The sequence below is a fragment of the Mastigoproctus giganteus genome, chromosome 10, assembly GCF_048544385.1.
Source record: "Mastigoproctus giganteus isolate SK-2022 chromosome 10, ASM4854438v1, whole genome shotgun sequence".
Classification (NCBI taxonomy): Eukaryota; Metazoa; Arthropoda; class Arachnida; order Uropygi; family Thelyphonidae; genus Mastigoproctus; species Mastigoproctus giganteus.
Window position 1 is genome coordinate 62830446 of NC_143584.1, and position 20906 is coordinate 62851351.

The 20906-nt window shown below is 39.3% G+C and overlaps 1 protein-coding gene across 1 annotated transcript in view; it reads right to left on the minus strand.

Annotated features, from left to right (window-relative positions):
- Positions 1-2051: 2051 nt before the first annotated feature.
- LOC150079055 (T-box transcription factor TBX20-like) overlaps positions 2052-20906 on the minus strand; it is a 220261-nt gene continuing 201406 nt past the window's right edge. The window contains exons 6-7 of the mRNA XM_090382454.1: positions 11706-11815; positions 2052-2609 (exon numbers count right to left, since the gene is read on the minus strand). Coding sequence (XP_090238580.1) covers positions 2080-2609; positions 11706-11815 — 640 coding nt within the window. The 3' untranslated portion in view covers positions 2052-2079. The remainder of the gene's footprint in view (positions 2610-11705; positions 11816-20906) is intronic.

Sequence of the window (20906 nt, forward strand, 5' to 3'; positions counted from 1 at the left end):
GTCTGAAGAGATTTTCTACAACACCCTCAGAAAAGAGTATCACTAGTCGGAAGAAAAACTCCTGAAAAATATGCCAGTCAACTTGTTAAAGATCAGTGGCGAAACTATAAACTGAGCTCTCTCACCAGATTGCTGAAGGGCCCACCACGTGATCTATAACCACCATACCAAACCAGTCGTTGGCACCCCCCCCCCCCGTTTCCTTGTGGCGGACCTGGCAGTATGGTGGGTTTACCACTGTTAAAGATGCAATGGATTCGGTATGGAAAAAAAAAAGGCTTTCTTTGGAAATTCTGTTAAAGGAGACCCATTAAAATTTTATAGATTATCAAATTTTGAATTTTAAAACAAAATTGAGTTAGCATTTGAATAAATTCAAATTATTCGGTTATTTTCAGTTGACTTTTAAAAAAAAGTTAATTTTAGTTAACTTTTAAAACAGTTAACTGAAATTCTTGTCCATTTTCGCAAACGAGAAATTACGTCCAACAGATTGTTCTGTTGGACGTAAAATCTTTAGACTTACATGAAGAACAATAGGTTAAAAGTCATTAGGCAAAATTTGGTTATGTTATATATTCCTTTACATCTTATTCAAACATATTTTTCACAATTAAAGTGTCAATATTTTCTAATTTGTCTGCTTATCTTCCTATTTCATATAAAAATTAAGATAGTGTTATGTTTTCTTAATTCATTTCCTGTTAACCTTAAATATGATAGCGGATTATGTCATTCAGAAAGCATTTTTTTTTTTCAAATTTTTAAGTTTTCGTAAACCTCTACGATATTTCAACTCTTTCAACTCATTATAATGATTATGATGATACTAAGCGATTTTATCCATGTTTCTTGATTTTTCGGTGATGTGAAAATCACTAAAATATTCGAAAGAGTATGTAAATTAACTTACACCACTCTGATTCTCTCCTGCTGAATTGCTACAAATCACAAAGTAATTCTGTATTTTTTAGGGTGTGTAATGTGCATTGAATTGACAACTCCAGCATCTAAATACGAAGGTATTTATTTACCTATACAGGTGAGCTGAGTACAGTGCTCTAGGAAACTCACTCCAGTGCACGGAAAATAATTTGGGAGACTCCGCAGATGAACTTTACTAACGGATACTGTAGATGGTGTGCGATTCAGTGGTTTCCTTGGAGAACTAATTTTTACGGAATTTGCTATTAATATCTATTCAAAAACACTAAACTTGAGCACTGACATTCTTGAAAGGAGGAAAGGAGAAAAGAGCTGCTTGGAAGTGACATTTTTCTCATTGATGGAAGGTAACCGATGCTTTGACAACTGTTCACATATTCAGAAGTATAAATTTCTCTATCAGCACAGAAGTCTGTGATGGAGTCCGAAGTGAAAAGTAATAACTTAAATATGATACATGATAACAGTTCCTAACTCGAACCACTCTCAGATCAAATGACTAAATTTACACACTAGCGTAAGGAACTTCTGTTTGGAAAATGTTTTCTGTCTAGAATTCTATGTGAAGATTTCCCCCCTCCCCATTTTTAATTTGTTAAGCTGGATATCCATCTCTGCCAGACTTGTACTTTTTTCTTTTAAAGTAGAAATTTGAAAGTTTGCACCACTGGAACGACCGAAGAAATATTTGAGCTGTCCGAAAATTGAGTCCAAATGATTTATAAAGTATCGACTCTAAACAGTTCTTCTGGTTTATTCGTTTATCTAAACGAATTTCTCTGTTTCCTTCATTTATTTTAGAAGTAATTTTTGTCTTCCTGTTTCGTCATTCTGCATTAATCAGGTACGACTCTGTTTCATATTTCGAACATTATTCTTACAGAAATTCAGGGAATGTTGACAAAAAACTGACTTCTTTCTTTTCTTACACTCTTTTTTTTCTGGAACCATTTTAACATAGAAAGCATCCGCGAACAGGACTTCTACCAGACCATTGTGAAAATCTGGGTGTAGGAACAAGGAATCAGAAAGAGATTATTACTTCGAAGTAAATCTCCTTATCTGTGTCGTTTTATTTTCGGAACACGGATGTTGCAGATGGTGTCGTCTTATCCTGCAGCATAACACATAGCTCTAGACTTGCGGAGCGATGGGATCACAGTCGTTGTCTAGCGAGCTTTTAGCGGTGGGAGGCTGCACTAATCGAGGATGGAAGTAAGGGTGGAACTTTAGACCTGAATAAAGACCAGCCAGGTGGAGGCGAGACGAGTAAAGGCTAGAGGAGCCAGGATGAACGGCGCCCGCAGAGGAGACTTCTGATAGCGGCGGTAAGGGCATAGTTGTCGTTCTAGAGCAGGAAGGAGATGGCTGAAGGTGACCAGACCCGTTTGTCAACCCTGAGGCTCCTGCAACTATAGCTGCGGCTGCTGTCAGTCCCGTCGGCATCGCTCCACTAGACGTCGTTGGCTGCGTTACCATAGACAGGGGTGGAAATGCTGCACGAGGAAGACCAAAGTACAGACTGGCTAGATTGTTTTGTTGGTGCGATCCCACAAGAGAAGAAATTTCGGCCATAGTTAGTGGAACAGAAGGAAATTTCCACGGCGATGCTGCTTGACTGGCCATAAACAGCAAATCGGAGCTCGATGGTATCCCTCCAAGTCCTGAAAATGAGAGAGTAAAAATTACTTCTTTATCTCTTTTTCACGCACACAACGTTGGCGTAACTAAACTACATTATCAAGAAAGAATGAGACAGCGCTAATACTATTGATTTCCTACAAGAAATTTATAGCCACGACTTCCTTGAGTGTGTTAACATAATATAAAAACTAAACTAACTGCCCTAATCTCTTTCTCTCATATGCGAATAATTTTTTAGACATGACCATGAGTTGCTGTGCTAGTGGCGACGTAGCAAGCCTACCAAAAATATTCGTTTAGTAGGCCTATCGAAAAATTCGTTTATTTTATTTAATTTCTTAGACATTTATTTTTCAAACAGAACATACAAATTCCTTATTAAGTTAACATAGGTTTAAAGTTATTATTAAGGCTTCAAGTTATTATATGATAAAAGTGGTGGCAAGAATGATGTACAACATACTATATTTAGATTATATAAATATAAACATTACACGATATAAAATTTTATATGAATAAATAAAAATACATATCTCGGTGGTAGTGGTGATGTATGTGTTAAGTGCCAAAGCAACTAAGGTTAAGAGGCGCCAGTATATTGGGTGTGTAAATTACATACATTCGGTGGTCGATTTGCCTGATTGATGGACAAAATACCTGAGCGCCCTGGATTAAAAACCATGGCTACTCGCTCTTGAGACTGACTAACCCAGCTACATTTTGAAAAAGACATTAAAAATTCTTCGCGTCATTAACGGAATTCGAATCCAGGCCTTTTCTACCTGGTGTTGGATGATTATATCAATTGTGCTACTGCGAAGGTCACATATTTCAGTATAAATAAAGAGCAAAAATAAATAGCATTTACATACATAGATTTTATATATATATATGCAAATATTTATACAACTATATATATATAAAATAAATATAAATAAATATACAAATATAATAAAGAATATATAAAACATGATATAATGTATAACATCGAAAACCACAATGCAGTCGCTTTCTGGAAAGCACTGGGATTTTCATAATCCATTAAAAAACAGAAAAACTAACTGTAATATTTTTATTACCGCATTTAATAAACTCCGTTTAAATTTGTAATTGTCACAAAATAAATATAGATTTCAAGATGGATAGAAGTAGGAACAATGTTATCAAAGAAAAAAATATGACAAATTGATGTTACAATTAGAGTTATACTTGGTAAGATACGACTCTGCCCCGAATTAAAAATTATTTAGAAAGAATAATAAAAAATAAAAATGAAATCTTAAAAGCAAGAAAAAGGAAGCAACAGTGACCTTCAGCACGACTCCCTGTTCAAGGAGCACACTCACCGAAGTATAGGTATAGAAGAAGTTTATAATTCAGAGTAATTTAATTATAGACTTCTTCTATAATTCTTTTTTAGACTTTATATATAATTTTTGTTCGACGCATATTAGAAGGAATCCATATCTGAGCGGCGTACTGCAATATGGAAATAAAAGATTTGTTATAGACATGCAATGTGAACGCAATGTCAGTGAATTCCTAACACTTCATTTTATTAAGCCTAATATTTTTGATGTTGCTTTTATTATCACGATAATATTTGGACCGTAAGTATGCGTTCGATAAACTTAATACAGTATCAAGATCTTTTACATTTTTACTTCTGTTACGTATTTTTTAAATTTTATTATCAATTTTGTAATCTCCTATATGAAATTTTTATGGAAAAATATTGCATAAAATTTAACATAATTTAACCGTAAGTAGTTTAATGTGGTTCAAATATATATTTTCTTACACAGAAATTCTCTTGGTAATACAATAACGATTTTGTGGTCAAATGAATTTTCATGTCTACCTACTGCCACAGGAGGTGTCCGTTCAAGAAGTGAGTTCTTAAGCCATCCCAGAACGATTTAGAACTGTTAACCATTTAAATCTTAAAAATCATTTATCTCATTACCCTTAAGATTAAATATTTATGTAAAAGGATACTGTCACAATCCATCTCTTGATCAAGGGCTTGGTGAACACTGGCAGCTAAAAAGGACTTTAACCGACCCGAAATCACAATAGATAATTCATACTGCCTGGTTCCGAGCAACTATATTGTTTGTTTGTTAATACATTCACTGGCTAAAAAATTAAAAACTTTAATCAATATCTAGTAGGGCCATCTTTAGCCGAACTATAGCTCGTACACATGGATTCCACTAGGTGTCTGAGGGAGTCTGGCTACCGATTTTTTTTATTATTTATCCATTAGGATATTTGTCAGCTGCTGTATTGTGGTCGGTAGAGAACTGCAAGGAGAACTGCCCTTTCCAGCATATACTATACATTTTCAACTGAATTCGGATCTGGAGAATTAGGCTGTTGGAAATATTGGGAAATCAGGCAATTGTAAGACCACGCTTAGAGTACTGTGTTCGAGTATGGATACCTATGGAGAACTAGGAGACTTAAATTCAAATTAAGAGGAGGAGAAGTTTAGACCGGATTGCAGAAAGTTTACTTTTAGACAGCGAGCTGTTATTTATTGGAATAAGTTGCCTCCATGGGTGGTGGAGGCTGACAGCTTAGAGAAATTTGGAGTTCATCTGGATAGATGAACTCTGAATACATGAAGATACATGAGGAGGAAGTCATATGGGTCGTTTATTAATTAAGTATTATTTATTTTTTTGCGTTGTTGTTATTATTATTATTATTTATTTTTTTTTTTTTTTTGCTGGCAAAGCAAAAGCTCAGCGCTTTCTTGCACTTGCATTATACAAATAATACCACTGTTAATACTAATCCGGTTGAAAAGGCTTGGAAAGCCAAAACGTTCTTCTGTTTATCAACTAGAATCGTCTCGCAGCCTTCTACTATAAGATTGAGATTACTCACCCGAGATACCAATTCAATTCGTAGATCGCTGTACTCCTCACAGTTGTACATAATATGTTCCCATGATTCCCTTTCTCCACAATGGCAACTAGGGGTAGCTACCCACTTACCGATGATGGGCCGTTTGGTGGTGGTGCTCACCGGGAATAAGTAACAATAATCCTCGCTACTGGGGAAGCGTTACTTATTCGATGTATAATGAGATAAGCAACTGTGTGAAGGTTGTTGTAGTAGGGTTTTAGTAGCATCGGCAACTAAGGCTATATTGCTCCGTGTATACTATCTGTAAATTGCATGTGTTCGATGGTCCATTTTCTGTTTGCTGGATGAAAAATCCGAGTTTCAGGAAGGAAAACCATGCTACCCACTTCTGAGACCGACTAACTGAGCCACATTGTGAAAAGGCCCATAAAATTTTCTCACGTCATCTATGAGACTCGAACTCAGGTCTTTTGCACCCGGTGTTGGGAGAACGGCGATTCTACCAACTTTGCTACCCACGAAGGCCGCTGGGAAGGAATTCATAATACGAGATGTTAGGTAATGACGCCACTCCATAACTTCGCTTGGTCTACTGTGTATGAAAATGATGTTAATGCAATAACTTATGTGTCAGTAAACTCTTCCTGCAATCTGAGCCTTTTGAGCCCTAAATCTACACGTAGTGAATCAGTAGCGTAAAGAATGAGAGAATTTAATGTGTATGTTTTTAGGCCTGAAGTATCCGAGTGGTAAAACATTAGCATTAGTAGAGGCATATGATGCAAGAAAGCAAGCTTATTCAGCATCAGTCAAAAAAAAAAAAAAAAAACACACCACTCCCATTTCACCCCTCCGTTCGTTCTAAATACCTGTACAGTTGAGCCTTAAATTTGTTTAGGCTATCAACTTCAACAACAAATGATGGAAGTCGGTTCCACCAACCAACCACCCGCTGGCCAAAGGCAAATTTCCGCACATCTATCCGACATCCGTCCCTCCTCAATTTGAATTTATGCCCTCTGAGCTGATTATTCTGAGCAAGAGGAAGAATCCCATTGGCATTGAGCATGCTCAAACCATTCAAAGCCTTATACACCTCTATCAGATCACCTCGCCGGTGCCTAGTCTCCAGACTCTGTAATTTGCAAAACTTAAGCCTTTCTTCGTAAGAGCAACCCTTTGTTCCATTCACTAATCTTGTTGCCCTTCTCTGTACCCGTTCCAGCAGCTCTGAAATGAGGCTTCCAGACCTGTATACAGTACTCAAGATGTGGCCTAACCATTGCCTTATACAAGGGAATAATCACCTCCTTATCCCTGCTAGAAAAATTCCTGTATATCATTGACAAGACACCATGAGCTACTCTTGCAGCTCGTCTGCACTGCTCAGAGAACTTCATATCTGCCTGCACAATTACCCCCAGGTCCTTTTCATTCTCCACCACTGTCAGTGTAGTACTGCAGAATTGATACGTTGCTCTGGGGTTACTATTTCCCATATGTAGTACTTTACATTTGTCAATGTTAAACTTCATTTGCCACATCTCAGCCCATCTGTTCAACCTTTCCAGATCCTGTTGCAGCAGCATAGCGTCAGTAGTGTCCTTTACAACCCTGCCAACCTTTGTATCATCTGCAAACTTGGACAATAAACTTGATATGCCATCATCAATATCATTCATAAACACCGAAAACAACAACGGACCCAACACTGAACCCTGAGGAACTCCACTAATAACATTAGTTCACGTTGAGCAGTGTCCATTGATTACCACTCTGTCTTCTGCCACTCAACCATCCCTTTATCCATAGCAGCAATTTGCCTCCAATGCCACACTGCTCCAATTTGTGCAGCAGTCTTCCATGTGCAACAGTATCAAAAGCCTTTCTGAGATCCAAATATATAATATCAAAGTTATTCCCTGCATCCAGTTCTTTTGTGACTACATCATAGTATCCAATCAAATTGGTCAGGCAAGACCTGCCCTTAACAAAACCATGCTGCGTCTGAGCTATAACTGAATTCTTGTCTAGATGATCCTGCAGTGCTTCTTTAACCAATGCCTCCATTAATTTTCCTGGAACAGAAGTTAAACTAACAGGTCTATAATTACTTGTGTCAGCCTTTGATCCTCCTTTGTGAATTGGGGTTACATCTGCACATCTCCAGTCTATGGGTACCTCCCCTGAGTCTAAAGAAGCTCTCATAATTATGGATAGGGGTTTGCTTACTTCCTTTGGTGCCTCCTTTAATATAACTGGATAGATCCCATCCACCCCAGGTGCCTTTTTTATGTTTATCCTCAACAATCTCTCCTCCACTTTCCGCTCAGTTATTACAAAATCATCTAGCTCACTGCCAATGTCTACTTTACCTGCGTCATTCTCCTTCATGAATAACTCCTCATGCGTGAATGTAGATGCAAAATACTCGTTTAGATTGTTAGCCACCTGAGCAGGATCCTCAACTGTAGAACCATCAATATCCAGTGGACCAATCTGATTCATCCCTTTCCTTCTTGAGTTTAAATAGTTAAAGAACTCTTTTCTGTTTTTCTTTGCATCCTTTACCAAAGATTTTTCGTAGTCTGCCTCTACCTGCCTAATCTCCTTTGTGACTTGGTTACAGACCAACTTATATAAATCATAGGCTTCCATGTCGCCCATTAATTTGTATGTATTCCATGCATTTTTCTTCTCTGCCACATGTCTCATTAGTTCATCTGACAACCATTTAGGCCTAAACGTTGAACAATATTTCTTAGTTGGTATGTAAAGCCTGTTAGCTTCCAAGATTAGTTCCTTGAATGCTTACCATTTTGAGTTTTCTGTTGGTAACATCATCAGTTTGTCCCACTGTATAGAATTTAAATACTGTCTCAGACCATCATAGTCGCCTTTACGAAAACAAAAACCCTTCCTTTACCTCTGATGGTAGTTACCTCCTTGAGTAAATCCCACTTCAACACACTGTGATCACTGCCACCTAGTAGTTCATTTATCTGCAGATTCTTAATGCATGAAGAATCACTACTGATAATCAGATCAAGAGTATTGCTCCCTCTTGTTGCCTCACAAACATGCTGATGTAGAAAACAATCATCCAATAAATCCACAAAAGCCTGGCTAGTGTGTGAGTGACCAACCCACAAATTCCAGTCAATATCTGGGAAATTAAAATCCCCCATTATAAACTCTCTGATTTACTGGCCCACTTCATTTCCCTGTACATTATCTTATTATACTCATCAGAGTCATTAGGCCTATAGCACACTCCTACTCTCAATTTTGATTTCCCTATGCTTATGTCACACCAAACTGACTCGACACTGCAATGTCCATCGATGTCGACTGGCTTCACTTCCTTGGATTTTATGTGTTTCTTAACTAATAGCATAACCCCTCCTCCCCTCCTGTCCTGTCTATCCTTTCTATACACATTGTATTCCCCAAATTCCAGTTCCGCATTCCTTATATCTGTGTGACACCACGTCTCTTATATCCCAACAATATCTGCCTTTGATGTTTTGAGCAAAACCTCAAATTCATCAAATTTATTTACCAAACTCCTAGCATTGGTGTACACGCAAGTATGCATGGACCTGTTTCTATTCTTAGCTACCCTAACACAACCCATGTGTTTACTTGTACCGCAATGACTCCCAGCAGTCTCTGAAATATCCTGCATCTTGTTTTTCAGGCTTCTGGTCATTTCAATAGAAGCAGTGCAAGAATCACTTCAACCTCTGCCAGTGGCTACTGTTAATCTGTTAGTCCTTGTATCCCCCCCCCAACTAGCAGTTTTCCGACCCACCTAACACTGCCTCGATAGCATCAGCAAAAATTCTTGCACCCTTTCTATTTAAGTGTATCCCATCCCTGTAGAAGCAGTCTCTCCTGTTAACAAGTACAGACCAGGCTGAAAAAAATTCTACCCCTTGAGCCTTGCACAGTCCCTCCAGGGCCGAATTGATCGACAAGGCTCTCATCATATACTCCCTCCTATCGTGTCTGGGCAGTATTGCAGACACTTTCAAATTCAACCCTAATTCACGGCTTTTTTTCAACAGTGACCTGTACTTGCTAAGTAATTCTGCCAGTCTCCTACTCTTAATATCATTAGTGCCAACGTGTACAACTATATCACCTTTTGTGCCCTTAAAAGATGATATCCGCTCTACAACATCATCAACCTTTGCCCCTGGCAGACATACCCTGGTCCTATTCCACCTATCCTTTTTTACAAAGCATGTTCCCCGTTTCCCTGACAATCGAGTCAACAACAACTACTAGTTCCTGTGGGACCAGCGCATTCTGCCTAGGGGGCTGCCTCTGTGTTGCATGATGACCAAGTGCAAGCTCTGGTGTTGTTGTGGGCAGCTGCGAGCTTGATGGGCCCCTCAATTTATTTCCTTCGAGGGCATCCACCCTGTCCTTCAAGCTCTCATAAAGGCCCATAACAACGCTGAGTTGTCTCCTGATTTCCTTGCACTCCTTACATCCTGCACACACAAGGACATCCCCCACGGCAGTATCATGTCCCGTACCCGACTGCTCCGCAAACATCAAGCAAATAGTGCATTTTAAAAGACTGTGATTCAGAGGGCAACTGCCCCCTTCAGTTCTCCCCTGAGCCACAGCACACCCATTAGCTTGAGCCTTTTACTTTGCTGCTCTGGTCTGAGTCATGATTCCGATTTAATTCAATAAAATTTCAATTTCAGAACAAAATTAAATCCTAAACTTGTATCCCAACACAGTTATAACGCTATATTTATTTTTTCGGTATCGAGTGTTTTCTACGAGTTCCCTTTATACAACTTCCGTATCACGTGTACCACTATAGTTATGTATTAATTATTTGTTACGGTTAAGTCGTTATATATATATATATATATATATATATATAGAGAGAGAGAGAGAGAGAGTGTTAAAAGTACAATTTAATTGACAATAAGGTTTATCAAGATTAATAGATTTACGGATTAATTGACAATATTATATTATGCACTATACTACACTAAGCTTATGCTATCGTGTAAAAATGGCGGGAATTCTCGAACGGTACTTCTACGGACTCGTAAGTATTGATTAGCTTCCAAATCTCGCTATCTCAATTTAGAATAAACTAAGGATCCTGACTAGGTCTATAATCTACTTATAGAAGATAATTTGATATAACAATTGGTTAATAAATCGACTAAATTTGGTTAAAAAAAAACCTCTCGTTCAACGGAGCTGCAATTTGTAACACGTGGATTTGATACCGTTACCGATACTATGTAATACCTTCAAAATCTGTCTAAGTTAAACTTTAAACTAAGTATCGTAACTAGGAATATAAAGCTACTTTAGAAAATAAGTTAATATGCCAATTTAAGCTAATAAATCAGGAAAAACGTCTGTTCCAAGAGCGTCAAAGAGCTTCGTCCGCACAGGCTAGCTTCGTTCCCGGAGTTGATACGTTACTCCAACTCTTCTACAGTAAATCTCTTCCTGCAATCTGAGCCGTTTGAGTCCTAAATCTACACGTAGTGAGTCAGTAGTGTAAAGGATGAGAAAATTTAATGTGATGTTTTTAAGCCTGAAGTATCCGAGTGGTAAAACGTGGGGGATGCAGTAGCGAAAAATAAAAGATTAACCGAAAAATCGGTTATCAGAAGCGAATCGTTTTTGATAACCGTTTTTGATCGAAGGTCAGTACGTGGTTTCTGTTAAATAAGACGAGTAAGTCCTTTAGTCAACTTTCAATAATAATGAAAAATCGAACTTATTTACACACATTGTATTTGCCGAATATTACAATAATTTCAATGGATTCTTTGAACAACAGTGCACGCTTATCATTTTTTCATTTTTCGTCCTGTCCTGAAGTTTAATGAGTGTCATACTCATACACACGACCGACAATACGGTGTGATACCCAGTACGTAAGGAAAATGAGATTTCAGAAAGAGCAGATGGTTAAAATGACAAACCATCGGTATCATGTGCCTCCACCTTCCCCCCCCCCCCCCCCCCCCCCCCCCCCACGTCCAAACACACACACAAGATATCGACAAAGCGTATGAATCTAACCCCCATTTTTCTATATTCATTGAAATTGGAATATCTTAAGGTAGAATTCTTCTTCCCATTATGTACGTGCGCACAATAAAATGTATAAGGAAGCAACGATGATATCATTGTTTGATAGCTAACTTTGTCAAGGGCTGCTCATTGTATAATGAAGAACTTACCTGATGTTGAAGAAAACCCATACTGATCGGTTGGTAACTCTCCAGGTCCTAGCGTTCGAAAGGGTGAGTAGCGAAATGCGTGTTCTCGAAGCAATGTTTCTACAGATTCTCTATAAGAAAGAAAGAAAGCATATTTTTTGATATTCATTATATGCATATTCTAAATAAAGTACTGTGAAAGATATTAATGGCTGAATGGATTTAGATGATATGATAAAGATGATATGATATGATTTAGATGATATGAATAAAATTGCAACAAGAAAATCTTACTTCAAAAACCATTAAAGTAATTTCGGATAGGAAGATGTACTTGTTTTTAGAAAGCAGGTAGATTTATAATTGTCAAAGTAAATAAAGGGACAGTTGTTAATCGGTACCAAAACGGTATGTGGTGATTCGAAGGCGTGTTTCAGAAGATATCAGTGCTCTTAACTGATGTGACAACATAGTTTCTGTTTTCATGATTATCTATTAGCGTCCAGTTGGTAGCAATTTCACCTTATCAACTGAAACATGCGAGATAACAGAACACAAATATACATAGAGTATATTTGTGTTCTGTTATCTCTCACAAATATACATAGAGACAAGAAATATCAAAATAATACAAAGGTAGCTTTTTTTGAATCAAATAACATGATTTGAAAGTAGAATAACAAACAAGTATTCGAGAGCTGAATACTTGAATCGTTTCATACAGACCAAGATAACCCTAACAGTTTTAGACAATACGTTTTACATGCATAGAGACAGAACAGCATGGGAATGACTGAAACAGTTGGTGGGTAATACAGATAATGTAGACTGCACATTAGTGGCTGTCTGTGAGCTAAATGCAAAGGATCAAAAATGTGATGGGGTCATCCATGTATCTATCTATGTCCATACATGAAGAAAGCCGCACGGTAGGCCTCCCAGGGAACCATTGTTACGTGGCCCTCTCGCAACCTCACATAATTAGTGTAACGAGTCACGCCTGCCTGTGGGGGCTTATTCAATTAATACAGCTGCAATCATAGCAGACTTCATTGACGAGCCGACTGATGCAGCAGAAGGCAATTCTAGCAAGAATCCGGTCTAAAAGCCGGTCTCAAGAGATGTTGCGTGCGAAAATAAAAGTAGAAGTACATTACCGTCATCTTTTCATAAGACGTTTGCGATTCAGTCACCTCCATTCAGGGCGCCTCCGTAGCCAGGTGGGAAGGAGCAGCAGTGTGCAGCACACGCTTCTTGATTAGACCGGGGTTCGAGCCCGTCACCACCAAATACGGAGGATGCGGAAAGGTCAGGGACTGACCACCGCATATCCCGGAGCAATATGGCCTTAGTTGCTAATGCTCCTAAAAACCAAACAACAACAACAACCTCCATTCAGAATCGATGTGTAACACTCACATTGGGAGGATATTGTTGTTATTTGGTTTTTAGGAGCATTAGCAACTAAGGCTATATTGCTCCGGGGATATGCGGTGGTCATTCCCTGACCTTTCCGCATCCTCCGTATTTGGTGGTCACGGGCTCGAACCCCGGTCTAATCAAGAAGCGTGTATTATCTACTGCTGCTCCTGCCCACGTGGCTACGGAGGCGATGTTAGGAGGCGACGGATCAATATCCCGTATATTGTATTAAAATACAAATGATATATTATTTATATCAAAACAGCATTAAAATACAAATGATATATTATGTATATATCATTTGTATTTTAATAAATTTATTTTAACCAGTTAGTCGGTCGTCGCAAGAAACTTTAATGATATAAAGCAACCCGACGCACAAGGCCTGTTTTCTAAAGTATACAGAATGTCTGTAAGTGTATTCCAAGGTTTTTCTGGCTGTGGGATACAAACTATGGAAAAAATTCTGAAATGGGGGGGGGACACTTCCTGAAACCTGAACACTTTTAACTCATCCTCACTTGTTGAACCCTCAGTAAATTTATCGTGAAATTGACGCCATTCAAACGGACCTTTTTCAAACGATTGGGAAGCAGCATCTGATAATTAAAACTGCCAGGACCCAGCTGAGAAATATTCCCAGCTTGGTCTTAGCAAGATGGGTTTGTTAAGGAGATTTTGTCTGACCAATTTGATTGGGTATCATTATGCAGTGACAAAGGAACTGGGTGCAAAAAATAATTTTGATATCTTATACTTGGATTTCCGGAAAAAAAAAAGCTTTTGATACTGTTGTACACACAAGACTGCTGTACCAAATTGGTGCAGTTTGGTATTAAGGACAAGTTGATGCTATGGATAAAGGGATGGTTGACTGGGAGAAAACAGAGAGTGGTATTCAATGGACACTACTGTTTTTGGACTAATGCTATTAATGAAGTTTCCCAGGGTTCGGTGTTAGACCCATTGTTTTCTGTATTTAACAAAGATATTGATGAAGGCATATCAAGCTCAATGTCCAATTTTGCAGAGATGCAAAGGTTGGCAAGGTGGTTAATGACAGTTATTGTTGTTAATTTTGGCGCAAGGGCTGCTCAGGCCATATAGCGCCGTTAATGACAGTAACGACGGTATGCTACTGAAACAGGATCTATAAAAGTTTGGCAGATGGGCTGAATAATGGCAACTGAAGGTTAACGTTGACAAACGCAAAATACTGTACATGGGTAGGAATAACCTGCCAACTGTGTGTTTAATTTTCCACTGTCCTGCCAACTCAGGTAACAGTAGAAAATGAAAAAGATCGGGGTATAATTGTGAAATCAGATATGAAGTTCTCTGACAGTGCAGACAGGCTGCCAGGATAGCTCATGGGATTTTGACAATGATATACAGGAATTTTGCTATCAGAGATAAGGAGTTGATTGTCCCATTGCATAAGGCAATGGTCAGGCCACATCTTGAGTACTCCATAGAGGTCTGAAGATCTCATTTTAGGAAGGATGTAAAGCTGCTTGGAACGAGTACAGAGAAGGGTAACGAGACTGGTAAGAGGGAAAAAAGAGTGTTCTTATCAAGAAAGACGTTGCAAATTGCAACGTCTGTAGACTAGGCACCTGCGAGGTGACCTGATTGACGTGTTTAAGGCTTTGAATGGATTGAGCAAGCTCAATGCTGATGGGTTCTTCCTTTTGCTCAAACCACACACACACACATGAGACAGGCTGCAAATTTTGAAATTGTCCAAGATGTGCGGAAGTTTGCCTTTAGCCAGAGGGTGGTTGATTGCTGAAACAAACTTCCATATGTTGTTGTGGAAGTTGACAGCTGAAATAATTCAAAGAAGAACTATACAAACTATTGGAGGGAGTGGATAGGTGAAATGAGAATTTTTAATAATTTTTTGGCTGACTGTGTGTAAGCTTGCTTTCTTGCATCTTTGCTACTACTAATTCTAATGCTAAAAAAGATATACCAGAATTTCTCTTTCCAGAAGGCGGAATAGAAATAACAAAGGAGATGGAGAGGAGAAATACTTTACTATGGAAGAATTAAAGTTTAGCATTAGATAAAACAAGAGCTCGGAAGGCACCTGGAAAGAATGTAATCTTGTCCAAAGAGATTTCGACTGCAGTATGGACGAGAAACGTTGGAGGTATATAATGCTTGTTTAAAAGAGGAAGTTTTTCTGGTGCATTGGAAAGAAGCTAACGTAAAGATATTTTAAAGTCCTGGCAAGATGTTGACAAATTCTTCATCATATAGACCCGTGATTTTGTTGTCAGTTTTAGCCAAAGTTTTTGAAAGACTTTTATACTAGATTCTAGAACATCTATGAAGAAAGAGGAAAGTGCAGCCCCAGGCAATTCGGCTGTCGAAGAGGCAGGTCTACTGCGAATGTGGTTCAGCAGATTGTACAGAATATGCGGAAGACTCTGGAGAATTATGCTCTGGGTATCTTTGTTGACTCTAAGGGGCATTTAATCGGTTATGGTGGCTAGAGTTTTTTTGGCTCGATTAAGATAAATAGGATGTTCAAAGCAGCTACAGATATCTTGACTAATTATTTTCATGAGAGATATGTAACAATAACTACTACTAATTATACTAAGGTTAGGAAAGAAGTGACTATAGAGGCCCAAGGCTCAATAATAGGTCCATATAGTTGGAATGTTGTTATGGACAAATTGCTGGAACATGAATTGCTGAAACGCTGTAGAACATGAATAGCAATTTATACAAAAATCACGTATGCCAATGACTTGTTGTTGTCGGTGTATGGACGATCGCGGAAGCAGCTAGAGGAAAGATCCCGTTTAGCCTTGTAGAAAGTGGAGCATTCTTGGAGAAAAGGCGCCTCGTAGCCAGGTGGGAAGGAGCAGCAATGCGTAGCACATGCTTCTTGATTAGACCGGGGTTCGAGCCCGTCACCACCAAATACGGAGGATGCAGAAAGGTCAGGGAATGGCCACCGCATATTCCCGGAGGAATATGGCCTTAGTTGCTAATGCTCCTAAAAAAACACATAATAACATAATAACTTGGAGAAAGTGGAGCATACATAAGACTGACACATCTCGGACATATGGTAATGCTAAAAGGGAAATTAAGTGGAAGCAGAATACCAACTGCAAGGATGTTTGGTAGTCCTGTTGTGCATTCCCTCTTAGTCAGATTGTTGATGAGTTGTCCTTTTGGCCCAAGTTAAAAATTTAAAAGAAAATATAAGAGTGGTATACTCAGAGGTTAAAAGGATTGTAAGATAGAATAGGGAATCAAAGGAAAGTCCCTAGACCTACTATATAAGTGCATATTTCTATCTATAAGCATGTGGGGCTTGGGGCCATAGGTTCAGCAACAGCCATGTTCAAAGGACTCTCTTATCTGCTCAGAAAATAGCCCTTCTTGCGGTGACGAGAGCCTGTAGAACTGTCTAAAATGGTGCATTACGAGTGGTGACTGGAAAAGAATCAGGGGATTTAGTTGTGTCTAGAAGACAATTAAAACATGTCACTAAGAATAACATTTGTCAAGAAATATTAGGCATGAGATCTTGTTCATATGTGGATAGACAATATAATAGAAGTAATTTATAAACAGAAAAGAAAAGATTACAGTCTGAGGCAAACGTTATAAGGCAAAGAACGGTTCTGCATTGGGCCATGTTACCTATGTTATTTTCTGGAATGTGCACAATTCAGGCGAATATTACTTGGCCAAGTTTACGACTATTTGTGACAATGTAGGTAAAACAGGACATGGTTTGGAGAAAAGATTGGTAGAATTGGGTGTGATGAATAATTCGCTTTGTCTTTGCAGACAAGTGGAAGATTCGGAGCACATTTTGCGTCATTGCTCCCAGTATGAAGGTTTCAGAAATAGATTTATACAAAATATTGACACTGACATATGACTATTGTAAGCTTTTTTCAGGATATAGGGAAGTACAGAGCCTTCTTGAACTTGCGAATGCTGTTTATTTGCGAAGGAAGGGATGGATGCTGTAGAGATGTAAAAGTGTATATAGAATGTGACTTGTTTGGAGTTTTCAAGTTTATACAATGAGTTCTATGATTTACTTAGAGTTTCATGTTGTTTAGAGCTTAATTATAAATATATAAAGGATGTCCCAGAAGGAAAGGTCAATATTCCAGAAGCTGAAAGGATAGGTCATTTTAAGCAAAAAAGTTCATATAAACAAGTGCCCTATCCCGAATGGTTTCCGAAATAGCCTTACTTTAATGTACATTTGTTTTGAAATTGGCGCGCAATATTTTACTTTCCTCTCATCAGACTGTTCCATTTGATTGTCAGTTGATTGCTGTGACTGTAGAAGTAAACCAGACCGAGTGAATCAGTGAGTAGCGTCAGTTGTCAGTTCTAATGGTAGAAGTGTTTGCTAAAAATACCTCACATTTTTATTAATGCTGAATATGCAGACATGCTGTATGTTTACGGCTTCTGCGATGGTAGTGCCCCTGCTGCTGTCGAAGAATACCGTCGGCGCTTTCCTACACGTCGAATTCGAGATCGTAGAGTGTTTTCCAAAGTTTTCAACACATTGTGTGAAAGTGGTATGCTTCCCAGTGCTCATGTTTCATATGGACGAGGACATCAAGAAAATGTGCAGGAATGAGAACACATTCTGAACATGGTTCAGCGTAGTCCTACAATTAGCTGTAGGACTGCAAGTGACACGGGAACAGTGACACGGGGACATAGGGAACAGTGACACGCGTCTTGAATTTTGTCGTTGGTTAAATGCCAATCGCGAAGTGCTTCTATCAGTACTATTTACTGATGAAGCCGCGTTTACCCGGAATGGAATCGACAATACACGTAACACTCGTCGTTATTTTAGAACATCATTCGATGTTATAAAATAACTGGACCTAAGTTCGTTTCTCAATCAATGTAAATAACGGGACCTATCAATAACCTGTTGATAGGTCCCGTTATTTTAGAACATCGAATGACACAATTACCTTAAATGTTTGCAAAATATATTAGATGAACAACTAGAGGACGTTCCATTGGCCACTCGGTGTGCTATGTATTTTCAGCAAGACGGGGCCCCTTCCCATTCTACCAGACGTGTGAAGCAACATCTGGACCGGATTTTTCCTAATTGGTGGTGGTGGTGGATTGGTCATGGTGGTGCCATTAACTGGCCACCAAGGTCTCCAGACCTAACCCTATTAGATTTTTGTTTATGGGGTTGGATGAAGAGTGAAGTGTACAGAAGAAAGGTGGATACAAGAGATAATCTAGTAGCTCGCATAATGGATGCTGTTGTCCATATAAAGGAATGTGAAGATACACTTAGACAAGCAACACGCCATGTTCTCATGAGAGTAGAAAAGTGCATTGAAGTTGAGGGTGACATTTTTGAAAATGTATTATAAACTGTTCTAAATTTGTCACTTGAAAAATAAAATATTCAAATGCCTATATCTCGGAAACCATTCGGGACAGGGCACATGTTTATATGAACTTTTTTGCTTAAAATGACCTATCCTTTCACCTCCTGGAATATTGACCTTTCCTCCTGGGACACCCTGTATATATATATATAAAGTTAAAAGTTTATTTTTACTTGAGTTTTAAATTTTGTATTATAGTTGTGAGATTGCAAAGAACCACAATGTATATATTGTATAAATGCTTTAATGATGTATATATTCCGAAGTTTGCAATTGTTAGATAGTAGAGATCCGACTCCTAGGGGCAGGGGGGGTAATATTTCCCTCTAGAACTCACTTGTCAAATGGAGGGATATGGCTAAGGATCAAAAAAGAATTAAAATTAAGTATTATTGATATTAAACGCAGATGAGCGTATGGCTCTGGAAGTGTGTAGGTTAGTATGTCATGAGAAAATGATGATACTCCATAACTTGTCTGCGCGGTAGCACAGTGGCATCACCTCCTTCCCACACCAGTCAATAACGCGGGGAACTTTAATGGGCCTTTTTCACTTTGTGGCTGAATTAGTCGATCTCAAGCATAGATAGCAAGGTCTTCCTCCAGAAACTGGTTTTTCGTCTAGCAAAACAGGCAAATCGACCCGACAAGATTCACAAACATAATACATTTGGGTAGTTGAATTAATATTCCAGGGGACTGTGATATTTTTATACTCCATACCTCCAATAAAAACTTCCACTTTTTAGGGACCCCTTCCTGGAAGGTTCAGAGGACGCCAGCGTTACCCAGCCTTATACTCTCTTTCCTGGCCCACCTCCTCGTGGTAAAGTGTAAAATGTTTTGATGTCTAGCGGCACCAGAGGTTCCCCCATCTTTGCGTTGTTTACATTGTGGGTGTGCCAGTTTGCTGGAAAAGCCGGCGCCTCCGTAGCTAGATGGGAAGGAGAAGCAGTGCGTAGCACACGCTTCTTGATTAGACCGGGGTTCGAGCCCGTCACCACCAAATACGCAGGATGCGGAAAGGTCAGGGAATGACCACCGCATATCCCGGAGCAATATGGCCTTAGTTGCTAATGCTTCTAAAAACCAAATAACAAACAAAACAGCTGGAAAGGCCAGAGATTTAAGTGTGTGGGTATTGAATTTGTGTTATGTCGTTTAGCTGCTGGACCCCTGCTAAGGCCCGACGTTGCTTCACTTATGCCCCGTGGAGGCAGACCAGGAACCCAGTAGACTAATTTTACTCTGGCAGGTCCTGCCGCCTAATTTACTGAGATTTCAGCGGATAGGACCTAAAAAAAAGTGTGTGTATATATATATATATATATATAAAATATGTAGATATATGTGTATCTTCAATCGTTGGATAATATCGCTTAGATGTGAAAAGGTCGAAAGTGGGCGTAGTTAATTTGGAGTTGTTTAAAGTTTTGGTATGGGGGATACTCTCACTTGCGTAAAGATAGAGGGGGAGAGACTGTACACTGGGGAGAGTAAGGTAGAAGTATTGGGATGATAGAGTAGGCGACCCCAGTAAATCAGCGAGGCATGCCCATGCCTCACCAGAAGGAAAGGAAGGGTGGAGCCCTCCCCACCAGGATTTAAAGAGAGTCGGGCTAGGTTGCCCGGCTCAGATCGCCACGTAGCGTCGGCAGTGGGCTGCGTGTCACACACGTCAACTCTGTCCGAGTTGTCGGTCCGGCATTTGTCCTGGAACAGGGGCAAGGATCCATTTATTCCAGCTACGTGAATGTCCTCAGGTTCTGCTTGTGATTGTAGGCAACTAGATCGTCTATCTCCTGGGGGAAAGAGACGTATAGACAATAGATGATACCGTTTTGCCAACCTGTTTTGCTTCTTTGAGTTTACTGCGTGTTAAAATGGTGCCTTAACGCACTACTCCTGGTAGTGGAGATGGGCAACGGGAAGATCTTGGTTTTCAAAGGGCCCACGGCTAAGAGGACAGATGAACAACAGACCAACACAAACAGCGCGCAGACCACACAAAATAACACACACTATCTGTCTTTGACAGAATTTGTTTCCAGCGGCACTTCGGACCCCTAACATTAAACACTAAACCAAACCCTTCATATGGATATTGGTTTTAGTATTCCTATTGTACTGGGTGGTTAGCTGGGCCATTTTTGCGCCACAAAAATCAAATCAAATCAAATAGCTGGGCCACTGCGCTGTGTCGCTGCTATGTGAGGTGACGAGACACACGATAATCACCACGGGCGTCGTCCGCAGTGGCTGTCCCATGTGTGACCTTTGACTGTTTGTTCGACTGCCGTTCAGCCAGTCCGTCGCCACCGTAATAATATTATTACTACGGTGGCGACGGCCAGTCACGGTAGACTCGTGATGTCAC